We start from the raw sequence: 23,148 nt of genomic DNA on the forward strand, positions 1-23,148 counted from the left end.
ACAGAGAAACCCTGTCTCAAAAAACCATTAAAAAAAAAAAAGAATATTAATGAGGACAAGACATGGCATCTTTGGGGATTTGAAAATCACTTTGGGAATCTGTCACGGGGAATGAGATGGAAATCATCAGGAAAACAACTTCAAATGTTGCAAAATATCAAGTTTAAGGTGGGATCTGCAGAGAAGAATGGTACAGGTAGGCACGAAGAGAAAAAGAGCTCCCGAAAGAGTCATCGGGTAGAATGAGCAGGAGCTGGCGACTGAAGGAAACTTACAGAGTGACTCTCGTGCTTCTGACTTTGGCATTTTTGTGGCTAAGGATGGTATTCCACCTGGGCAGGAGTCCTGTTGTTCCCAGACAGAACTCACAAGTGGGCAAGGTGAAGTTCTTTCAGTGTGACAGTCTGCAGCTCTTGAGGACTGAAGGCCTAGAATTTAGAGAGGAAGATCCAGAGACTTACAGCTCCAAGCCCTGGAAGCAGAGGCTTATTGCTCCAGACTTTGGAAGTTAGAGACTTAATCACTCTGGTTCAAGATTTATTGCTCTGGCCTTTACCCTCCATCTTAGTTTGTTTTCCTGTTGCTGTGATAAAAATACTCTGACAAACACTACTCAAGAGAGAACGAATTTATTTCAGCTCATAGTGCAAGGGTACAACCTATCGTGGCTGGGAAGTCTAGACAGCAGGAGCTTGGAGCAGCTGGTTACATTACACCCACCATCAGGAAGCAGAGAGTGAGGAGTCTATGCATGCTGCTGCTCAGCTCCATCTGTCTGCTCATAGAGTCAAGGATCCTAGCCAGGGAATGGTGCCACCCACAGTGGCTCTTTCTTCCCACCCCAATAAACATAAAACAAAATAATCATCCACAGGCATTCTCATAGGCCTGTCTCACAGGTGAGTCTAGATTCTATCCAGTTGACAATACTAACCACCATGCCATCCGTGTTTCTGTCACTTAGTGACTATTGTAATTCTTGGCTTCTGGAAGAAATGAGCAGCATCAGGGGGCAGCAGCAAGCAGTGTCTGTTCGTGCCACAGCTCTTGGGCCTCGGTGTCAGGAAGCATAGTCTTTTGACAGTGTATCTCAGCTCTCAGGCCTAGAGTCTCAGGACTTCAAGGTTTAGCAGCCCTTTAGACCTCTCCCTTCCAGCAACAAGAGCCAGCCCACAGTTTCCCATCCCTTCTAGCTTTGACCATCTGTCCTCTCTTGACTTTTTTATATTTCCACCATACGCTCTTGCCTGTCACGTCTTACGATTTCAGTACCCTGTCACCCATCCGCTGCTCTGTCACTGAATCTGCTGCTGTTGGTGCCACTGCCTTTCCCTGCCACTTTTGCTTCTCTCACTCCTCTGATGCCACCTCAACTGTCCTCTTACCAGCTCAGCAGGCCATGCTAATCTGAAAGATTAAAAAAGAGAAGTTTTTTTTTGAGAAGCCTTTCAATGGTCTTAGGGATGCAACAGCAGGGGCAATACCAAAGGGTGCCTCCCAGCTGACTTGAAAAGAGAGCCAAACATCTTGCTTATATAACCAGAAAGGGTATGCCGTAGGGGTGTTTGCACCAATCATGGTACAATCCTTCATGCATATAAGGAATTATGATCTGTACCAATCACAAACCCTCTGATGAGCCAACACCAGGAAGAGTGCTCCTCCTGTAGCCTGGGTAAAAATGACTACAGGGTCATTTAGAGTTCACATTCAAAGGCCAGGACAGGCTGTCTGGAGTGTGCAGATGCTAGAGCATCCTTAGGGTGACTGTAAACTCTCCAAAATAGTGGGGTTGCCTTACTGGCAGTCTGACCAGCTTCCAGTAAAAGGGCTTCTTGGCTCTCAGAGCTCTCCAGTGAAGGCTTCCAAGTATAAGCGAAGAACTGTCAATCAGTCCACTCTCGACAATTGCACTCATTAACAGAGATCATTACAAAGATTCTACAATAGACTTAATGAACGCTCAAGTGGGAACTAACAATTCTAACAGCATTTCAAAGTTAATCAGTGGGCTTTCTAGGCTCTTTCCCCAGCTCCCTAACCCTCTTCCATTCTTGGAAGTGCATTTCCTTTCTTTCTTCCCTCTCTCCCCCAAGCCCTGGCTGTTCTGGAATTCGTTTTATAGACAAGGCTGACCTCCAACTCATAGAGATCTGCCTGCCTCTGCCTCCTGAGTCCTGAGATTAAAGGGGTGTGCTACCATGTCCTTTCCTTTTCTCAATAAGATTTCTGTTTCTATTCCATGCCTAACTTAAAAGGCATTTTCTCCATCTCTCCTGGTGGCTGTTGGGACTTTCACCGACCCTGTACTATGTTTTTCTCTTTAACTCTAATAAAATTGTTGTTGAGCTTTTTAAAAAGTTATTCGATAGTATTTAGTAATGCTTAACAGTGACTCACTCCTGCACCAATGTGCCAAGGAAGTAGTGGTTCCCTCTGACCTGTCTCAGTGGTCCCTCACAACCATCAGTAACTCCTGTTCCAGGGCATATGACGCTACCTCCTGACCTCTTACAGCACCACGCACATACATACACCATGCACAGACATACATGCAGGCAAAACACCATACTTATAAAATAAAGTAATAAAAAAGAATTTTAAAGGGACTTCGGATCTAGCTCAATGGTAGAGCACTAGATTAACATGAACTAGGCTGTAGGTCCAACCCCCAGTACTGTAAAAATAAACAAACACACGTGAAAATATGTAAGTTAACAAACTAAAATTTAACAAGTGAATTTAGTAGTTTTGGTTGCTTAGGTAGAAAAACACTTGGTGTTTATGAAATTGTGTCTGGAATTTGTTCAAAACAATCTGTTGGGGACGAGGAAGCAAATGAGTGACATTTTTGGAATCGGACAGATAGTATTCAAATTTTGCATATGTCTGAAAGTTTCATAATATAATGTGGTTATGTCTACACAACATACTTACTAAATGGAAATGCCATAATCACTTTAGACTCACTTCGTTCTACTCCCTCAAGGTAAGGAAGATAGTCAAATAAAATTCAAATAGAAATGAAGGTAATTATTTGTTTTTTAAAAATTTTATGAAACCATAAGTGGAGCCGGGCGGTGGTGGCACACGCCTTTAATCCCAGCACTCGGGAGGCAGAGCCAGGTGGATCTTTGTGAGTTCGAGGTCAGCCTGGGCTACCAAGTGAGTTCCAGGAAAGGCGCAAAGCTACACAGAGAAATTCTGTCTCGAAAAAACAAAACAAAACAAACAAACAAACAAACAAACAAAACCATAAGTGGGTGTCTTTTGAAGAACTTTTTTTTTCTTTTTTGGTTTTTTTCGAGACAGGGTTCTCTGTGTAGTTTTGGTGCCTGTCCTGGATCTCTCTCTGTAGACCAGGCTGGCCTCGAACTCAGAGAGATCCGCCTGGCTCTGCCTCCCGAGTGCTGGGATTAAAGGCGTGCGCCACCACCGCCCAGTTTGAAGAACTTTTTTAAAACTATTCCAGAGATCTCCGGTTTTTTTTCATACTAGTCAACTTCGGGTCTCTCTCTAGAAATAAACTACAGGTCCCAGGATGCACTGCACGATTAGTCTCCGAACCGGTGGCCCTCGCCTTACTTGAACGGGAATGGTCTCAGTGAGAATCGATGACTGTGGGTCAGAGCAAAGTCTGGAGTCTTGCGTCCACCTGCTGGAGCCTCGCCCGCTGTGCACAGGGGGCCTCGGGACGCCTTTCTGTTCAGGCGTCGCCGCGGGCAGCCCCTCCGGTCCGGGGTCCTCCCCGTGGCAGGAGGGCTCCGGCAGTCCTCCTCCAAGATGGCGGCGCTGTTGGCGGTAAATTCGGGTAAGCGCGGCAGGGCCGTGGGGGACCCACGGGGACCCACGGGGCAGGGCGGGGCCGATCTCGGGGGAGCGCCCGCGCAGTGAGGCCCTTGGGAGTGCGGGCGCGGGTTTGTGCGCGACGCCTGCTTGCTCCGCGTTCTGGCCTGCAGCCCCGCGCCTCCCCAGTTTGAATGGCGCGCGGCGCGGCTGCAGCTCTGCCCTGGAGATGGGTGTTGGGAGTGGAGGCGGAGCGGCGGCGCCCCGAGCCTGCTTCCTCCCGTCCCGTAGCCTTCGTGTGTATGCAGCCCAGATTTCGCCAGGATGATGCGGCTCAAGTCTCGGGCACTGAGGCCGAGCCGAGGCTGGAAGGGAGCTCGTCTCAAAGCACGCTGTGGGCCGGTCACAGGGTGGGGATTGAGATTTTGTAAGATGCGGGGACCTTACGGAAGGTGCCCGGCGAGGGAGTGCCAGGGGTCTGCGGCTGTCGCCCGGCCTGCACCTTCGTAACAGCCGACTCCGATAGTGATGGAGCTATGGAAAGGATGGGGTGGGTCATCTATTGGTGACTCTAACCTCCAGAGATGCTTGAAAAGTGAATGGGTTTTGATTGGTCATAGTTCCTGCAACACATTGCTGGTCATTAGCGAGGAGGACATAGATGTCAAACGTTTTGTACGAGGTGTGGCACCTCCTGAAAACAGATTTAGACACTTGATCCATGAGTCCAGTTAAGAGTCAGTATAGCAAATGTGTACAGACAGTGTTGTTCAGGAGGACTCATGAGTGTTTTGTTTCTAAACTGTTTTGTACTGGTTCTTGCCATGTTAGTAATAGTTTTGGAGATTGTCCAAATTTGAGTTTTGTACATTAAACCATCTCGGAAGTGCTATGGTAAATTGTTCTGTAGAAGTGAAATTTTCTGTTTATTGAGCACCTTCTATGCCTCAGCACTGGAATAAGTGTTAGACTTGCTTTATCTCCTTTAATCCCTTTATACCCCATGGAGTAATGCAATTAAATATCTCAGATTTAATTTTGAAGCAAAGACTTCCAGCAATTTCTCCAAAATTAAAGTTAATGGTTTTAAGCACAACTTAATTTTGTGCCATCATATCATGCCCCCCCTGCCCCCCAGGTAGATAAATAATATACTACTAAAATTTTTAAGAGGCATGGCTTCCATGTTGTAGTTGTGTTACATAGATTTTTTTTTTAGCACATAATATCCCTGCCATTAAGCACAGACCATCGAGGGGAAGAAACAGTTGTTAGTAGCTCCCAGGAGTACACATTGTACAGGAGAGCTTTAATTGGCTGCAAGAAAAGAAAGCATTTAAAAAACCCAGGAGTCAAAGAGAGTTATTTTCTTTTTATGTATCATCTTTGGGAAGAACTTAAGCATCCGTAGATGAATGGATGAAGAGTGAATGGATAAACAACATGCCGTGCACACAGAGGAATATTATTCAGTATTAAAAAGAAGAAAATCTTGTCACATGATACATATATGATCTTTGAGGACATTAAGTGGACTGTGCCACACACACAAACAACAAAACAACTACACTTACCAAGTGTAGCTAAACTTAAAAAAAAAAAAAAAAAGTGGAATTAGAATGGCGTTTGCCAGGGGCTAGAAAAGTGAGATATGGTGGTGATATTTAATGAATATAAAGTTTCAGATTTAAAAAAAAATGTGTGTGTGTGTTGGGGGGGGGCAGTCTTATGATGTAGCCTGGGCTGGCCTGGAATTTAACTGTGTAGCCCAGGATATCCTCAAAGCATGACAACCCTCCCTCAGTCTACCATGTGCTGCGTGGTTACTGGTTACAGGCATGAACTTCCAGGCCTGCTTCAGCATTTCATTTTTGCAAGATTAAAAAAGTACCACTATTTTTCAGCAACTGTGTGAATACACTTAATGCTGCTGTTCACAAGACTAGCTAAGCTGCTATCCTTTGCCATGTTTTTTATTATTTCTGTAGTCACAACAAAAACACCTTAAGTAGTGTGGAAGGAGAAAAGGGTGGTTGATGGCTGTAGAGTTCTTATACCTGTCTTGTGTTTAACTGCATGGCTTACACTGTTGTGACCTGTCATGTCCACCAAGTAGAGACACAAGTTTGCAAATAGCACCAACACTGGTAGGCAACCTCGTCACCCCTGCGGTATTCACAGTGGTGATTATTTCATACCTTTCCCACTTCTCCAACCATTAACCTCCAGTGGACCTAGAAAAAGAAAAAGCCAACAGGCATATTTTCACTCTGATGCCTGAAAATCTGGATACTTGTACACATTGCTTCCTCTGTGACCTTGGCCAAGGTAAATCCCACCCTTTGTGCCCTTCCTCTGTTACTCTTTCTCTGTTTTGTGTTGCTTCCTCTCTCTCCATTTTCTCTAGTACTTGTCTTTGCCTTGATCTCATTTTCAGTTTATTTACCATTCTCTTGCTTCTCTGCATTGTCAAACTTTGTAGGAGATTACCAGTATACACTCACTGGCTCCCTTTCCATACCTTTAATGTTGCAAGCATTCAGTCTGTTCCTGTCCTCCTAAACAGCTCTAGTTAGTGTTCTATGTTATATGGTTCACCAAGTTTAGCAGCTGTTTTATATTATATACACACTCGCATGCGTGCACAAGAGCAGGAGCCTGTGGAGTCCAGGAGAGGTCATTAGAGTCCTTGAAGCTGGAGCTACAGGTGGTTGTGAGCCTGATGTGGATGCTGGAAACCTAACTTGGGCCCTTTGTAAGAGCAGCACTCTTAGCCACTGGCCCATTTCTCCAGCCCCAAGTTTAGCAGACGTTTTAAGTCCTCGTCAGTTGAGCTTTCAGGGTAAAGACCAGAATCCTGAACACCCTGTACAGGGTGGCAGTTGCCTACCTTGTCAGATCCATTTGCTGTACTCTCCCTGTCTTGATCTTTTTAGGTCTTTGATGGGGTAGCCTCCTTTTTTTTTCTTTGCTGTGGAACCCACTCTCTGCCCTCACTTCCTTGAATGCATATCTTACTTATAGATATTTATTTTTTTTCCCCAAGATACTAGCTCAGCCATACTTCTCAAATCCTTCCCTCCCCTGACCTCTCTGGCTAGGTCAAATACCCTTAGTATGAACCCTCTTGCCCTGATTACCTCCTTTCAGACCACATATGCAATTGAGTTATTGAGTTTGTTTTCTTTTTTTTTTGGTTTTTCGAGACAGGGTTTCTCTGTGTAGCTTTGCGCCTTTCCTGGATCTTGCTCTGTAGACCAGGCTGGCCTCGAACTCACAAAGATCCTCCTGGCTCTGCCTCCCGAGTGCTGGGATTAAAGGCGTGTGCCACCACCGCCCGGCTGAGTTTGTTTTCTTATTAAACTGAATTTACCAGTGTCTCAGACAAGTCTCATGCATGGTGAATGAGTAAATGTGATATGCTGGAAATATTCCAAAACATTAAAAGAAATAAATGTATTTCTCAAGGTGAGTAAATTGTATTAAAAATTCACATTTAGAGATTTGGAAAAATGCATTACATTTCATTTGTTACTGGTAAAAGGATAATTACTGAAATTGGGAAACTATAGATAAATCTTGTGTACTTATTATTGTTGATGTGTTGTTCATCATGAACTGAGTAGACCAGTGTGTGTGGTTTTTGTGCATATATTTTTGATCTATTATTGGCTAACTCATTAATAGGAAAAAACAGAACTTTTCTATGTAATTTACTGAGCTTGTACACTAATCGTGTATAATACATAGACAGTTATTAGTTCTTCAGAAATCCTTTTAAAATATTTACTTTTATCAATTATGTGTATGCGTGTGTATGTCTGCACAGGAATGCAGGTGCCCATGGAGACCAGAAGAGAGCATTGCATCCCCTGGAGCTGGAATTAACAGACAGTTGTGTGAGCTGTTTGGACAGGTGCTGGGAGGAACCCACTCCTTAGAAGAGCTTTAAGCACTTAACACTGAGCTGTTTCTCCAGCCCCCTAGTCTATAGCTAGTATTTTAAGGGTAGAGAATTAACTTCTGTGAGAGACAGAGAGACAGACAGAGAATGAGAGTGCGCGCGCGCGCCTGTCTGTCTGTCTGTCTGTCTTACAGTGAGGATTGGGATTGCTGATGTGTTTATGCCTTCATGGCTGTTTCTGAAATCTCTGATAAGGCTGTTTCTGGTTTGCCTAGAACTCTTTTTCCCCAGAACAGGGATAGAACCCAGGGCTTTGAGTTCTACCCTGAATCAGTTTTGAGGCTTTCTCTTTGTATCCTGTGCCTACTCCTACGGGCCTTTCCTAACTATTTTACTGTCCTTACCTTAGTTCATTACCGCCTTACCTACCTATTAACTTGGCTTCCCAACACTTCCTATTCCGGTATCCATACCCTAGAACACCATTGTCCACCCTGCTAGTTTTATGTTTGTGGTTTGTCTTTGTTTGTTTTGTTTTTGGGTCACAAACTACAGGTTAAACAGTTTAAATAGCTGAAGTGTTTGTGGGTTGGTTTTTTTTTTTTTTTTTTTTTTTGGTAGTGGGGGTGTGTAATTGCATGGAGTGTACTAGTTGAGCAACCCTGACTTAGAGTATGGAACTTTTTGAGCCTCATATTGCTGCTCAGGCTTCTTAGTATGTGCTGCAACCCAAAGCTCAATCCTACGCTGTCCTTTACCTTTACAAAGAGAAGGCCAAGGAAATGGTCCTGAGGGAAGTTACCAGGGTCAAGGGACAGGTCATCATTTTGGCAGGCTCAGAAGTGACTTTGCCAGTTTGTCTAGCTGTAACTAGGTCTTGTTAGTTGACTTCTTTAATTAAAATCTGGAAAGCCACACAGGCACACCTGCATGCTAGTGTGTTATTGATGGTAGGAGCAGTGTGTGTGCACGGGCACTTGTGTTACTTTGTGAGCAGGATCTTCACAGTAGAGAGCCACAGGACAGGTTACGGGGGTGTTTTGTTTTGTTTTTGGTTTTTCGAGACAGGGTTTCTCTGTGTGGTTTTGGTGCCTGTCCTGGATCTCGCTCTGTAGACCAGGCTGGCCCTGAACTCACAGAGATCCACCTCACTCTGCCTCCCACGTGCTGGGATTAAATGTGGGCACCACCACCGCCCGGCACAGTTTTTTTTTTTTTTTTTTTTAAATGGGATCTTGATATGTTGTCCAGGCATATCTCACTCAAGGACTCCAGAGATCTGCCTCAGCTGACCGCGTAGTTGATACTTGTTAAAGGTTTGTGCTGCCTCATCTGGCTGGCAAAAAGCTATACTTTTAATCAGAAGATTGGCAAGTAGGGGATTGAAGTAGGAGAAGCGAAGCAGGGAGTTGGATGATCTTTTCTAAGGAAGACTGAGATGCGTTGACTCTCCTTCTCCCACATCCTCATACGAAAGACCTGACACAGTGCGTCTTGGTCCTGGAGATTGAGCCAGGCCTTTTGCACAATGAGTATGTCTTCTACTGCCAAGATATACTTGTGGCCCCAGGCTCTCCTGTTCTTAGGTTCTATTAGTCTCCTAAACTTAATTGTGTTTGTGTGTATGCATTGGGTTGAATTTAGGGTCCCTCACATGCTAAGCATGTGCTCTGCCACTGAGCCTCAGCCTAGTCCCACTTAAAAGTCCTGGCTTGTTTGTCTTATTGCCTGTGGTTCCCCTCGCTGTGAGTTTTGAATAAACAGTCTGGCTGGGTTCAGGCAGGCTTACTTAGATCAGTCCTTACTTCCTCACTTAGTACACTATTTGCCAGATATTTCTGGCATCCCTAATTCATCTTCTAAAACACATCAACTTGCTAAGTATGTAAAGAGGTGGTATAACCCAGTGGTTAGGGAATGGACTGGCCAGGTACAGATCCACTACACTGGTGTGACTGGCTGAGTGTTTTTACTGTCTTGGTCTTTGTATTTGCAAATACAAAGTGCTGAACTCAGGTTTTATAACATACAGTCATGCAGCTGGGTGATGGCAAGTGCATGCCTTTAATCCCAGCACTCAGGAGGCAAAGTCAGGTGGATCTCTATGATTTCGAGGCCAGCCTGGTCTACAGAGCGAATTTGAGGACAGCTAGGGCTGTTACACAGAGAAACCCTGTCTCAAATAAACCAAAAAAAACCCCAAAAAACAAAAAACAAAAAAACCAAAATAAAAAAAAAATCCCACAGTCATGCATGTAAAGCACTCTGGGTTGTGCTTAGGTGCACAGCGAAAGCTCAGTAAGGATTTAAGGATTGTCTACTATGATGATTTCATAAAAGTCTTTAATGTTTCTTTGCTTTTAAAAATAGCCAGTGTCGCCGGGCGGTGGTGGCGCACGCCTTTAATCCCAGCACTCGGGAGGCAGAGCCAGGCGGATCTCTGTGAGTTCGAGGCCAGCCTAGTCTACAGAGTGAGTTCCAGGAAAGGCGCAAAGCTACACAGAGAAACCCTGTCTCGAAAAACCAAAAAAAAAAAAAAAAAAAAAAGAGTTGAGACTCTCTTGGAGAAAAATAGCCAGTGTCCCAGCTAAAACAAAGTACATTTTTCTATTTCCTAAACAAACAGAATGTTTTCACAAAATCTGCTTTTCACCTGGGTGTTAGGGGAGAAGGAAAAACACTTTTATTGAGTGCCTGTGATATGGAGGTATGATGCTGTGTTTTACTTAGTTGTTTCATTTAAAAACTTGTAAACTGCTGAGTGTGGTGCACAGGCCTGTAATTCTAGCATTTAGGAGCATGAGGGGGTTTTCAGACTAGCCTGGGCTTTAGAAACTCTCTGAAGAAACAAAACAAAAAAACCCCAAAGAAGCATGCAAACAAACACACACCAAGAACTGTCAGCTTTAGGAATGGGTAATCCTGTTTTTTGTTTTTTTTTTTTTTTCAATTTTTAATTTAATTGCGTGTGTGTGTGTGTGTGTGTGTGTGTGTGTGTGTGTGTATGTATATCTGAGTGTATGGCTGTGTATCACATGCATGCAGGATCCCTCAGAGGTCAGGATAGGCGTTATGGATGGTTGTGAGCCACCCTGTGGGTGCTGGGAACAGAACTCCAGTCCTTTCTGCAAGAGCATCATGTGATATATATATATATATATATCTATATCTATAGATATAGATATATATATATACCACTGAGCCAGCTCTGTAGTTCATTAGGTTGTCTTTTTTGTTTTTTGAGACAAGGCCTCACTATGTAGTCTTGGCTGGCCTGGAACTAGCTATGTAGATCAAGCTGGCCTTGAATTTATAGAGCTCTGCCTGCCCTTGGTCCCAAGTGCTGGGATTAGTATGTGCACCACTATGCCTAGCTCTCCTGTTTATATAAAAGGAAACTAAAGTAGAAAGGGGAATTGTTGTTTATTTTTGCTCTTTTGGTGGGGGGTGCCACCAGTTCCCAAATAAATCACACACGGAGGCTTATTCTTAGTTATAAATGCCCAGCTAGCTCAGCCAGTAGAGCATGAGACTCTTAATCTCAGAGTTGTGGGTTCGAGCCCCATGTTGGGCACCAAAATGTTATGTTTACTCTTTTTGGGGGGGCCTGCTGACTAGCTCCCAAAAAATTACACACAGAGGTGTATTCTTAGTTATAAATGCCCGGCCTTAGCTTGGCTTTTTTCTAGCCAGCTTTTCTTAAATTATCCCATCTATCTTTGGTCTTGGGAATTTTATCTTTCTCTGTTCCTGTACACCTTTTCTTTCCTTCTTATTCCGTGTTTGGCTGTGTAGTTGGATGGCTGTGTGGCTGGCCCCTGAAGTCCTCCTCCTTCCTCTCTCGTTCCTTTTCCTTCTCTCTTCCCAGATTTATCCTATTAATTCTCTCTGCCTGCCAGCCCCGCCTATCCTTTCTCCTGCCTCACCATTGGCCGCCATTCAGCTCTTTATTAGATCATCAGGCATTTTAGACAGGCAAAGTAACACAGCTTCACAGAGTTAAACAAATACAACATAAACAAAAGTAACACACCTTAAAATAATATTCCCCAACAGGGGATGTTCCTCACTGTAGCTCACAGAAGTTGCAGAGTGGTAAAACCAAGTTCAGCTGACATTCCACTTTAGTTTAGGTTTGTTTAATTTTTTTTTTTAAATCTTGTTAGAAAGCAAGTTTATATTGTTGCCAAAGAATTCTAATAAACTGTACTGTTATGTTTTTGGCTGGTGTATGTAACATATATAACTTTTTATATTAAGAATGGACATTAATACTTCCTTTGGTAATTGTGCACTAAAAAGTAGATGTGAGTGTGTCTGACATGTAGATGACGTGTATTGTTCATGCTGGTTTTATTTTTTCTTTAAGCTGCCAGTCTTTGGGGACCTTATAAAGACATTTGGCACACAGTCGGAAATGCTCTTTGGAGAAGACAACCTGAAGCTGTCCACCTTCTTGACATGATTTTGAAGAAACACAAACCTGACTTCATCTCACTCTTCAAAAACCCAGTAGGATATTTTCTTCTTTGCTTCTTAGATGTACTTTTTTTTTTTTTAGATCTGAGAGTAGTGATCTTTTTAGTCACATTTATCTACCTGCCTCTGCCTCCCAAGTGCTGGAATTAAAGGCACCTCTGCCACTGCCACCATCACCCGGCTTCAATCACGGAGTCTTTGGGGGAGCTAATGAGGAAGCTTAGTGCTGGAGCCTTTGCCTAGCCTGTGTCCGTTTGTGGATTACATCCCTGCCACCACACACACCACACACACACACACACACACACACACACACACACACACACACACAAAGACTTTAAGGAAATAAAATCATAGGTTAGTAATCTATGATTTGCTCTACAAGATAATACTATTACTCATTACTTAATACAGTTCTATGTCCATTTGAATTACTGGTATGTAACTGGAAAAGTCACTTAGACATGTGGAAAACAGAATAGTATTGTTTGTGTTTTCTCTGGGTTTTATAGCTTAGTAGAAAGTTTCGAGAAGGTAGTACTGGATTAAAAAGTAGAAGGTGGTGCTGGGCGGTGGTGGCGCACGCCTTTAATCCCAGCACTCGGGAGGCAGAGCCAGGCGGATCTCTGTGAGTTCGAGGCCAGCCTGGACTACCAAGTGAGTCCCAGGAAAGGCGCAAAGCTACACAGAGAAACCCTGTCTCAAAAAAACCAAAAAAAAAAAAAAAAAAAAAAAAAAAGTAGAAGGTGGTGCTAAGTGTTGCCTCATATCCTCCGGTTCTAGATTACCGGATAAGAAACACCTTAGTTTGTCATGCTAGCTTTGTTGGTTTTGTTTTCAGCCAGCTGGCCTTGACTCTGCTTGCCTGGCCTCTAGGTGTTAGGATCAGAGGCATGTGCTGCTGTGGCAAGCCAGCTATATGAATAGACTTCTGCTAGAAGCACTTGGAGGACCTTGCCGCCAGTATACTAATTTCATTACTTGATTATAATTTTGTCATTCTAGCCAAAAAATGTTCAACAGCATGAGAAGGTTCAGAAAGCCAGTACAGAGGGCGTTGCCATCCAGGGGCAACAAGGAACCAGACTGCTCCCCGAGCAGCTCATTAAAGAAGCTTTTATCATCAGTGACCTTTTTGATATTGGGGAGTTGTCAGCTGTGGAGCTTCTCCTTGCTGGTAAGTTGACAGTTGGCTGAAATTCTGGTCCGTAGTACTGAATCATGAAGGCGGTATGCACCTCAACTTAGTATTTTTACTGCTTGGGTAACAAATGGGTTTAAAATGTTTGTTTGTTTATTTTATGCATGTGTGTGTGCCTCAGTGTATGTATGTGTACCGTACTCCTTCAGGAGCTATGGGAGGTCAGAAGAGGGATTTAGATTCCTGGAAGTACAGTTACATGTGGTTGTGAACCACTTTGTGGGTGCTGAGAAGTGCTCTTAACTGCTGAGCCATCTGTCTAGCCCCCTAACAGATTGTTTTTAGAGATATCATTTGTTTGACAGAATGATTCAAGATACTCAGGTTGTGTTGGATTAAAGGGCAAGCTTAGTGATCCCAGTCGTTGCTGAGCTGCCTTAAGGTAGGTCTCAGCGCAGTAATTTAGTAGCACAGGTTAAGTTGCATCCCTAGAATTGCATGGCCCAAGGCAAGCCCTATCGTGCCATGAGTAGGAGGGCAAGGTTTACTTTGGAGTGTCTTCTGGAGGGGGCTATTTAGATGATGAATGACTAGGTGAAAAATTAGATAATTTTAATAACAATATTATGAAGGAAGTAAACTGGGCATTGGGGCATAGAGACATCAGGGCTGATTAAGATAGTTCTGATTATTGGGTTTAGTCAAGTTCTCTCCAAGGTGAGGACCCGAGACTTGCATCTTGTGTAGATGCCAGGCACCCAGACTTCTTGAGGAAGGCTGGTAGAGGCACAGATAGTGTGCGCTTCAAGTCTGAGTAAATGCCTGGTGAATAGGGGAGAGTGGAGGAAAGTGCAGATGTTTAGATTTTCTTCTCATTGAAGTAGTAAGGTACTACTGGAGGATTAGCATATGTAACTCCAAATAAAACTTAATTTGTGGCTACAGTGTAAAGATCAGTATTTCCATAAAACTTGCAGTTCATTAATGATCACAAGGAGCCATGTAAAGAAAATACAGACATCTTAGTTGAACAGTAGTTTAGTTTGTTTAACTATATCACGTGACTACTAAAATCCTTTCTGACTGAAGATGAGGAAGGTAGTTTTCTTTGTGTGAGGGGATGTTGACTTGACACACTTGAGTTTTAAATTTATTTCAGAACTTTGAGCTTTTTCCTGGCAGTGCTGGAGATAGAACCGGGGCCTTGGCCTGGCAGGCAGGCACTACCCACTTAGCCACGTTCCCAGCCCTCCCAGAAGGCTGATTTAACACACATGCCCTTTGTCCACCATAGTCCAGACACTGTGGGAAGACTTCTGTAAAATGAAGACAGAGAAGTGTGAAGGAGCACAGTATCATGGTTTAGGAAAGATGTAGGAAGGTTTTGTCAGGAGCCAGTGCAGATCAGATGAGTAACATTTTCAAGAGTTCTTATGAGTGAAGACAAGTGAGCACAGCCAGGAAGTCAGAGGACATTGAGTTTGGAAAGTGATGAGTTCTTATTCCTATTGCTGGGGTTCGTCCTCGCATATGGTGGGTGGCCCTGTGAGTCTACCACGCCAGGAGTGATTCGGGGAGCCGAGACCTCAGGGTCCCTTCACTCTGAGACTCTGCTTATTTGAGTACATTTTGGCTTAAGGATTTGTGTCTCATTTCAAACACCTTTGAGCTTATTACTAAACCATCAATTTCTTTCTAGGAGAGCATCAGCAGCCACATTTCCCTGGCCTCACCAGGGGATTGGTAGCTGTCCTTTTGTACTGGGATGGAAAGCGGTGCATTGCAAATTCTCTCAAAACCTTGATACAGTCTAGACGAGGGAAGACGTGGACATTAGAACTCAGGTCTGTTTACCTTTTGGGACTCAAGGGGTTAATGTAAAATTACTTGAATTTGAATTTTGGAAAAAACAATTTCCCCTTAGTGTATACAGTTTCAGTAAACTGTGATCTCAGGTCAGTAATATACTGCACCACTCTTCCCAGAGTGACAAGTTAGTTTAAACCTGCTTTGTTTGCAAGGAAAAAGTCACTTAGAGGCTTATTTAACTCCATGACTGAGAACAGGTAAAAAGAACAAAACTATAATTCATCCTGGTTGTTTGTAGTAATAGGCTGCTGTCAAAACAGTGTTTTTGTTCATATATTGTTTATTTCTTTTCATTACAGTCCAGAGCTGGTTTCCATGACAACACGCTTTACAGATGAACTGATGGAGCAAGGATTGACTTACAAAGTCCTTACTTTGGTGTCACAGATTGATGTGAATAATGAGTTTGAGAAACTACAGAGAGAGAGAGGTTTAGGCAGTGAGAAACACCGTAAAGAGGCAAGTGTTTCTATAGAATGAATTCATGGGAGTCTTTGTTACATCTGGAACAGAAGTCCTGACAGTTGGAATATTCATTTCACTTAGGCATTTCATCATCATCATCACTGTTAGCTTTTTTATGATTCATCTCTTTTATTTTGTGTGTATTGATCATTTGCATATGTGTCTGTGAGGGTGCCAGATCCCCTAGAACTGAAGTTACAGATAATTATGAGCCTCCATGTGGGTACTGGGAATTGAACCTGGGTCCTCTGGAACAGTTGCCAGTGCTCTCAACCACTGAACCATCTCTCCAGGCCCCCCCCCCCCATATTTATTTATTTGTGCATGCGTATGTGCATACTTGCGTGTATGTCTCTCTCTGTGTGTTTAGCCTGCATGTATATCTGTGCACCATGTGTATGTAGTACCTGCAGAGATCACAAAGAGCAGAGGATGCCCTGGAACTGTAGTTACAGAAAGTTGTAAGCCTCTATGTGGGTGCTGAGAATCAAACCCTTTGGAAAAGCAACCAGTGTTCTTAACCACTGAGCCATCTCTCCAGCCCCATAAAACAGAGATTTTTGTTTTGTCTTTGTTTTTTCGAAATAGCGTTTCTCTGTGTAGTTCTGGCTGTCCTGGAACTCACTCTATAGACCAGGCTGGCCTTGAACTCAGAGATCTACCTGCCTCTGCCTCCCAAGTGCTGGGATTAAAGGCATGCGTCACCATTGCCTGCCCGCCCCCACGAGCTTTTTTTTTTTTTTTTTCATTTGAGACAGGGTCTCACAATGTAGTATTTGACTGGTCTGGAACTTGCTATGTAGACCAGGATAGCTTCCAACTCAGAGATCCACCTGCCTATGGGATTGAAGGCGTGAACAACCACCCCCATGGAAACTCTGCGTTTTAAATGTAGAGACCACACTGCTCATGGAATTGGTTTGCAGTTGTACCTGTTGCTATGCCACTGTTTATGCCTCGTCCAGTTCTTTCTGAAATGAATTGTTCAAAGAATTGGTCACCATGATTTTTAAGGAATTGAAAGGAGAGGACTAAACCCTAGATTTCGTTCAGAATGCCAGCAATTTTAAGATCACTCAGACTCAAATTAGCTTATTTTGTTAACCTTTATGGAAGATAGTCTACATTTTGTAATAGCAGACTTTGCTAAAGTTCATATCACAGTCATGTTTTTACTTGTAGGTTTCTGATCTCATCAAGGAGTGCAGGCAGTCTCTGGCAGAAAGCCTTTTTGCCTGGGCTTGCCAGTCACCATTAGGCAAAGATGACACCCTCCTCCTCATTGGACATTTGGAAAGAGTGACAGTTGAGGCTAACGGCTCCCTGGATGCAGTGAATCTGGCTCTCCTTATGGCTCTTCTCTACTGTTTTGATACCAGCTTTATAGAACAAAGCACAGAGGAACGAGATGGTATTGCTCTTTATATTTATACCTTTTAATATTGTTTTTTTCCTAGACTCCCTGTGGTTCAGGGTGCATGTGTGTGTGTCAGAAGACAACTTTCAGGAGTTAGTTGTCTTCTTCCACCACATGAGTTCAGGAGGTAAACTTAGGCTGCCAGGTTTGGCAGGAGCAGGGTCACCCTCTTAGCTATCTTGCCAGTCTGGCTTTGAACTCTTGATCTTCCTGCTCTAGCCTTCTGAGTGCTGGAATTATAGGCATGTGCTGCCACACCCAGAAATTAGATTTTAAGTGGGTAAGAGAACATTCAAAAAGCACTATTTTAACTTCCAGAATATAAATTAGCCTCTTTGTTTCTGTCTGTGCAATTCAGGCATGTTTGGAATATTTTAAATGTATGATGCACATGTAAGGCTAAGGTCAGAACTCAGTTTTAGAGGGAGTGCTTGGCATGAGGCGCTGAGGTTGCCAACCCTAATAGCAACAACAGCAAAAAAGCCCTGGTAGTAGTTGTTCCTGTGCCTTTTTTTTTTTGTGGCACAGTCTTTCTGTAGTCTTGACTGTCCTGGAACTCTTATGTAGACCAGCCTGGCCTTGAGCTCACAGAGATCCACCTGCTTCTGCCTCCTGAGTGCTGGGATTAAAGGTTTAGGTGTGTGCCATCACGCTTGGCTTTGTTCTTATGAAATTTGTTTCTTTTGAGATTTGAAATGGCTGTCTTACATGATAGTTAATAATGTGTTCATGAGTACACATGCCTAACTTCACTGTTTTGTTCCGTATTTACATTTTAAAAACTCTTGTGAAAACACAGAATCTTTATTTTGTCTTTGACATAGTTTTTTTTAAAGTAGATAATTCATTTTATCTTTAGAGAGCATTTATTTATATTTTAGAATTCTTATATACAGAAAAAAGTGAGTGCCTCTTTTTTCTAAGTTCTGCTATGTTTATGAAAATGAAAGTTGTTAACTTAAAATTTAGGGTTATCTTTCCTTTTTAGTTTTTGTGTGTATCATACTTAACAGTAATATGGATTTTGTTATATCAAATTATAATGTTAATTAGTCATAATTCCTTTTGAAATGCTGAGTGTTTTTGACTTTTAGCTATTCCTATGTATCAGAAGCGAGAACTTATTTCTGTTCCTTTCTGGTGAAGTGGTCTATTTTTGTGTTTTCAGATATGATTCATCAGCTTCCACTGTTGACAGAGAGACAGTACATTGCAACAATTCACTCTCGTCTCCAGGACTCGCAGCCTTGGAAGCTTCCTGGGCTACAGGCCACTGTTAGACTTGCCTGGGCACTGGCATTGAGGGGAATATCCCAGCTACCTGATGTAACAGGTAAATTGTGGGTGATCTTGTTATGAGAAAGGATGTATCAGCAGCTAATGAAAGTTTGAGATAACTGACTTGTGCTACCACACCCAGCAACATTTTTATTTTCTTCCTTTAAAATGTTTTTAGATTCATTTTATGTGTATGAATGTTTTACCTGCATATATGTCTGTATACCACGTGTGTGCCTTATGTTCCCTGAGACCCAAGAATCTCATGGACTTAGGAATGGTTTCTAGCTATCTTGTGGATGCTGGGAATGGAGTCTCAGTTTTCTGGAAGAGCAGCCAGTGCTCTTAACCACTGAGCCATCTCTCCAGTCTCAAGTGCATTTATTTTCAAGTATCAGATTTTAAATCAGGGAGAGAATATGTGTAAATATGAGCATGAGAAAATACAAGTTCTGTTTGATAAAAATTTGTAAGCCAGGAACAGTGAGTGGTGTGTGCTGCACCCTTTAGTCCCAGAACTCAGAAGGCAGAGGCAGGCAGATCTCTGTGAGTTCAAGGCCAGCCTGGTCTACAGAGTGAGTTCCAGGACAACCAGGACTACACAGACTGTCCCAAAAGCAACAAAAACCCCTCAAAACCTTGTAAATAATCCTGAGACACACCACTTTTGCTGTCTCAGAGAAGAACTTTATAAGTTATTTCCCTTTCTTGGATCTAGTGACAGAGTTCTTTAACCTTCAGAGTAAGAGTTAAAAGTTTAAAATTCCAACAGGCTGAGTCATACCTTTTTTTTGTTTGTTTGTTTGTTTGTTTCTCTAGACAGGGTTTCTCTGTGTGGTTTTGGAGCCTGTCCTGGAACTGGATCTGTAGACCAGGCTGGCCTTGAACTCACAGAGATCCGCCTGCCTCTGCCTCCTGAGTGCTGGGATTAAAGGCGTGCTCCACCACCACCGATGAGTCACACCGATTTTCTTTCTTTTTTGGGGTGTGAATGATTGAACTTAGTACCTTCTGCATGTGTGCTAGGTGAGGGTTCTGCCATCAAGCTACATTCCTAGTTTTTTTTAGACAGGGTCTCATGTATCCCAGGCTGGCCCCAACCTGTATGTAGCTGAGGGTGCACTTGAGTTATGATCCTCCTGGCTCCACCTCCGAAGTGCTGGATTATTAAATGTGCACCACCACAACAAACCACTTATTATTATTCTAAAAATCTTTTTTCATTTTCATTCTTGATTTTGTTCACAAGCTTTTTCCACATTGTATCAACCTGAAAATTTAATTTTTTGAATTCAATGTATTGGAAAGGATGTACTCTTTCAGTAGTTTTTTTTTTTTTTTTTTGGAGTTTGTGAGTCCATTATAATTATATATAACCCCATTTTGTGCATAGCACCTGTTAGGAGACTGGAAAAATGTCTGGAATATGAGCCACGAGCATTCTGTCATGAGATAGAACTTGAGTTAAAGACTTTCTCAGTTTACTTTTTAATGTTCTAAATCTTTCTAGCCCTAGCGGAGTTCACGGAAGCAGATGAAGCAATTGCCGAACTCGCCATTGCTGATGGCGTCTTCCTGTTTCTCACCGAGTCTGTCGTGCTGTCCGAAAACTTCTGTCAGGAAGAATTTTACATTCGCAGAACCCATAATCTCATTACAGACTTCCTTGCATTTATGCCAATGAAAGTAAGTATAACAGTGTAGAATGAGATTCTAAGATGGTTGAAAACTGTTTTAACTAGCTTCATGTTCGGGAGCTAATAAAGTCAGTACAGACTAAGATCTGACAGTGATGTATTACAAGTACAGTTTGGAAGGTAAAGTGAAATAATATAAATAATAATAGTAATATAACTGGAAAGATGTCTTCCTGAAGAAACACTAGACACCGAGAACGCTTTTTCAGAAAGTAGTGGGTTAACGAAAATCCCTCTGTGGGTAGGTGATTACTGTTAATTTCCTGGTACCCTGGGCAGCAGGTACCCTAGTGCTGAGGGTATCTTGTTAATACTCTTGGCTCTCTATGCCATGTGTTCCATGTCTTCAGAATCAGCCAGCTTTGACATGAAATATTGAGGCTTAAAAGAAATTGTGTCTGAGCCAGGCGTGGTGGTGCATTTAATCCCAGCACTCAGGAGGCAGAGATGTGGATTTCTTTTGAGTTCGAGGCCAGCCTGGTCTACAGAATGAGTTCCAGGACAACCAGGGCAGTTACACAGAGAAACCCTGTCCCTTGCCTTGGAAAGCCAAAGAAAAAAGTGTCTGTACTGAAACTATATAGGACCCCCCCCCCATTATTTCCTAAACAATATAGAATAACAACTATTTGTATTGTTTACATTAGGTATTGTAAGTCATCTAGAGATGGCTTAAAGAATAGATGGGAAGATGTTTGTAGGATGTATTCAACTACCTTGTTATTTTGTATAAGGGACATGAGTATCCATAGATTTCTTGGTATCCTCAGATGGTAGTGAAACCAATCCTTCATGGATTTCAAGGGACTACTGTATTTTTATACCTGATTTGGAAGAGGCGTGGTGGAAAGTCTCCTTTTATAGATAATTGTTTAGACTTTTTTTTATTCATGGTATGCAGATGAACCTCAGCATGCTTGTATGGTGACATATGGATTAGGAGATGAACATAGCCAGGTGGGGTGGCTGGGTTTGTAATCTCAGCACCTGTTCATTGTGTTTCTCCTGTGGTCCAGGTACTGTGTTGGGTGAGGAGCAAATAGATAGAGCTGGTCCAGCACAGTGCTGGATCATGTATACAAGGCTCTGATCGCCCCTAAACCCCTCTTCTCAAAAGAGAAAACAACAAAGAAAGAAATACTAAGAAGCCAAATGACTAAGATGCTGTCTTCCTCATAGCAAAGACTTTATAATCCTGCTGGAAAGATTCATCGTATATAAAGAAAAATGTAGATTGCACTAGCCCCTCCTTGCAGATACAGGCAGTAAGTGACAGTAGGTTTCTTTAGGTGAAGGTAACTCAGTGAAGGACTAGACTAGTCAGAGTGAACAGGTAAGCTGAGACTCAGGAACTCTAAAGACGTAAAGGTGAGAAGACAGAGTTTTGGAGTGGGAAGAAGCCTGCCAGTGCTTTCATTTTGTATCTGGGGAAAGGAACCCTTAGAAAGGTTAAGGTTTAAAGTAATTCTAATTAATAACCTACATGAGTATTTGATTATGGGGAGATAATGACTGTCTGAAAAGATGAAAGTTAGGGAATTATGATAGAAGAGTCAGAAATGTCTTGGGCAAGGGAAACAATGAGTTTAATCACACAATTCTTGGATACTAGAATGTACTTAATAGATATAGGATGATTTCAGGTTTTTTTTTAATGAGCTTTAATAATTTGTATCTGCCACTGAATATATCCATTTTGTTCAAATTGCTATATTAGCTGGTGTACATTATGTTATTCCTAAAGTTCCTGTTTTAGACTCTGTAGTCATGATGCCTCTGTATTTATCTTCTCCCCTTCACAAATTAATTTATTTTTATGTATATGAGTGTTTGCTTGCATGTATGTCTGTGTACCATGTACATGCAGTACCTAGGGAGGCCAGAAGAGGGTGTTTGATCCCCTGGGATTAGAGTTATGACAGTTGTGAGCCCCTGTTGTGGGTACTGGGAACATAACTGATCTCTGGAAGAGGGTCTTAACTGCTGAGTTATCTCTTCAACGTCTCTCCTCTCATTCATAATGTAGTTGAAGGTTTATCAGTCTCATCTTTCCTTCGGATCCAGTTTTGGCTTTATTGATTTTTTTTTTTTTTTGCCTTAGATTTTGTTTAACTGTTAACTGAGTTTTTGTGTTTTTGTTTTTGTTTTTTGAGATAGGGTTTCTTTGTGCAGCCTTGGGTGTCGTGGAACTTATTTTGTAGACCAGGCTGGCCTCGAACTCACAGAGATCCACCTGCTTCTGCCTCCTGAGTGCGGAGATTAAAGGCGTAACATGTTCTTAGTAGTTCCAGGGATGTGAAGTTTCATGCAGTATTTAGGAAAATCCCTAAGTAGAGATAGCCTGTCCCAAATGTTAGTAATGTCTCGATTGAGAAACACTAATCTCCACTTCTGTGAAGTGGAAAATTCTATCATTACTTTTTTTTTTTTTAATTTTATACTTTATTTATTGTGTGTGTATATGTATATGGGCATGAGCATGTCACAGTGGGCAGGATGGAAATCAGGACAGCCTGTAGAAGTTGGTTCTTTCCACCTCTTGTGGTTGGCAGGCTTGGCGCAGGTGTCTTTACCCATTGAACCATCTCCCTGGCTCCCTGTGATTCTTTTTTTTTTTTTTTTTTTTTTTTTTGGTTTTTCGAGACAGGGTTTCTCTGTGTAGCTTTGCGCCTTTCCTGGAACTCACTTGGTAGCCCAGGCTGGCCTCAAACTCACAGAGATCCGCCTGGCTCTGCCTCCCGAGTGCTGGGATTAAAGGCGTGCGCCACCACCGCCCGGCCAAGCTCCCTGTGATTCTTAAGATATTATAATCTTAGTATTTTAATGAAATTCTTAGTGTATTTTTCATGTTGCTAAAATATACCTGTGTTTAAGTGATATTTTCTTATGTCTTGTTACTCTTAGTTACCTAATTTCTTGATTTTGTTATTAACCAATGCATGAGATACTTGCATTAAGCCTTGTCTAATACATACAAAGGTGAAGCAGCTGAAGAATCGGGCAGATGAAGATGCTCGGATGATTCATATGAGTATCCAGATGGGTAACGAGCCCCCCATTTCACTTAGAAGGGACCTGGAACACTTAATGCTCCTGGTAAGCCATTCTGTTG

At 42.5% G+C, this 23,148-nt stretch overlaps 1 protein-coding gene and 1 long non-coding RNA gene across 2 annotated transcripts in view; one reads left to right on the forward strand and one right to left on the reverse strand.

Annotated features, from left to right (window-relative positions):
- Positions 1-613: 613 nt before the first annotated feature.
- Positions 614-3,846, reverse strand: LOC131906796 (uncharacterized). Its single transcript, XR_009378201.1, has 2 exons — positions 3,586-3,846; positions 614-1,407 (listed from the first exon to the last, which is right to left on the reverse strand). It is a non-coding gene; the product is annotated as an uncharacterized LOC131906796 (long non-coding RNA).
- Nup205 (nucleoporin 205) overlaps positions 3,686-23,148 on the forward strand; it is a 68,125-nt gene continuing 48,662 nt past the window's right edge. Inside the window, exons 1-9 of the mRNA XM_059257568.1 lie at positions 3,686-3,811; positions 12,060-12,202; positions 13,175-13,346; positions 15,010-15,154; positions 15,479-15,638; positions 16,827-17,055; positions 18,230-18,394; positions 19,850-20,025; positions 23,016-23,132. Of these exons, the coding sequence (XP_059113551.1) occupies positions 3,784-3,811; positions 12,060-12,202; positions 13,175-13,346; positions 15,010-15,154; positions 15,479-15,638; positions 16,827-17,055; positions 18,230-18,394; positions 19,850-20,025; positions 23,016-23,132 (1,335 nt within the window). The 5' untranslated portion in view covers positions 3,686-3,783. The remainder of the gene's footprint in view (positions 3,812-12,059; positions 12,203-13,174; positions 13,347-15,009; positions 15,155-15,478; positions 15,639-16,826; positions 17,056-18,229; positions 18,395-19,849; positions 20,026-23,015; positions 23,133-23,148) is intronic.

This window comes from Peromyscus eremicus, chromosome 3, assembly GCF_949786415.1.
Source record: "Peromyscus eremicus chromosome 3, PerEre_H2_v1, whole genome shotgun sequence".
NCBI classification, from domain to species: domain Eukaryota; kingdom Metazoa; phylum Chordata; class Mammalia; order Rodentia; family Cricetidae; genus Peromyscus; species Peromyscus eremicus.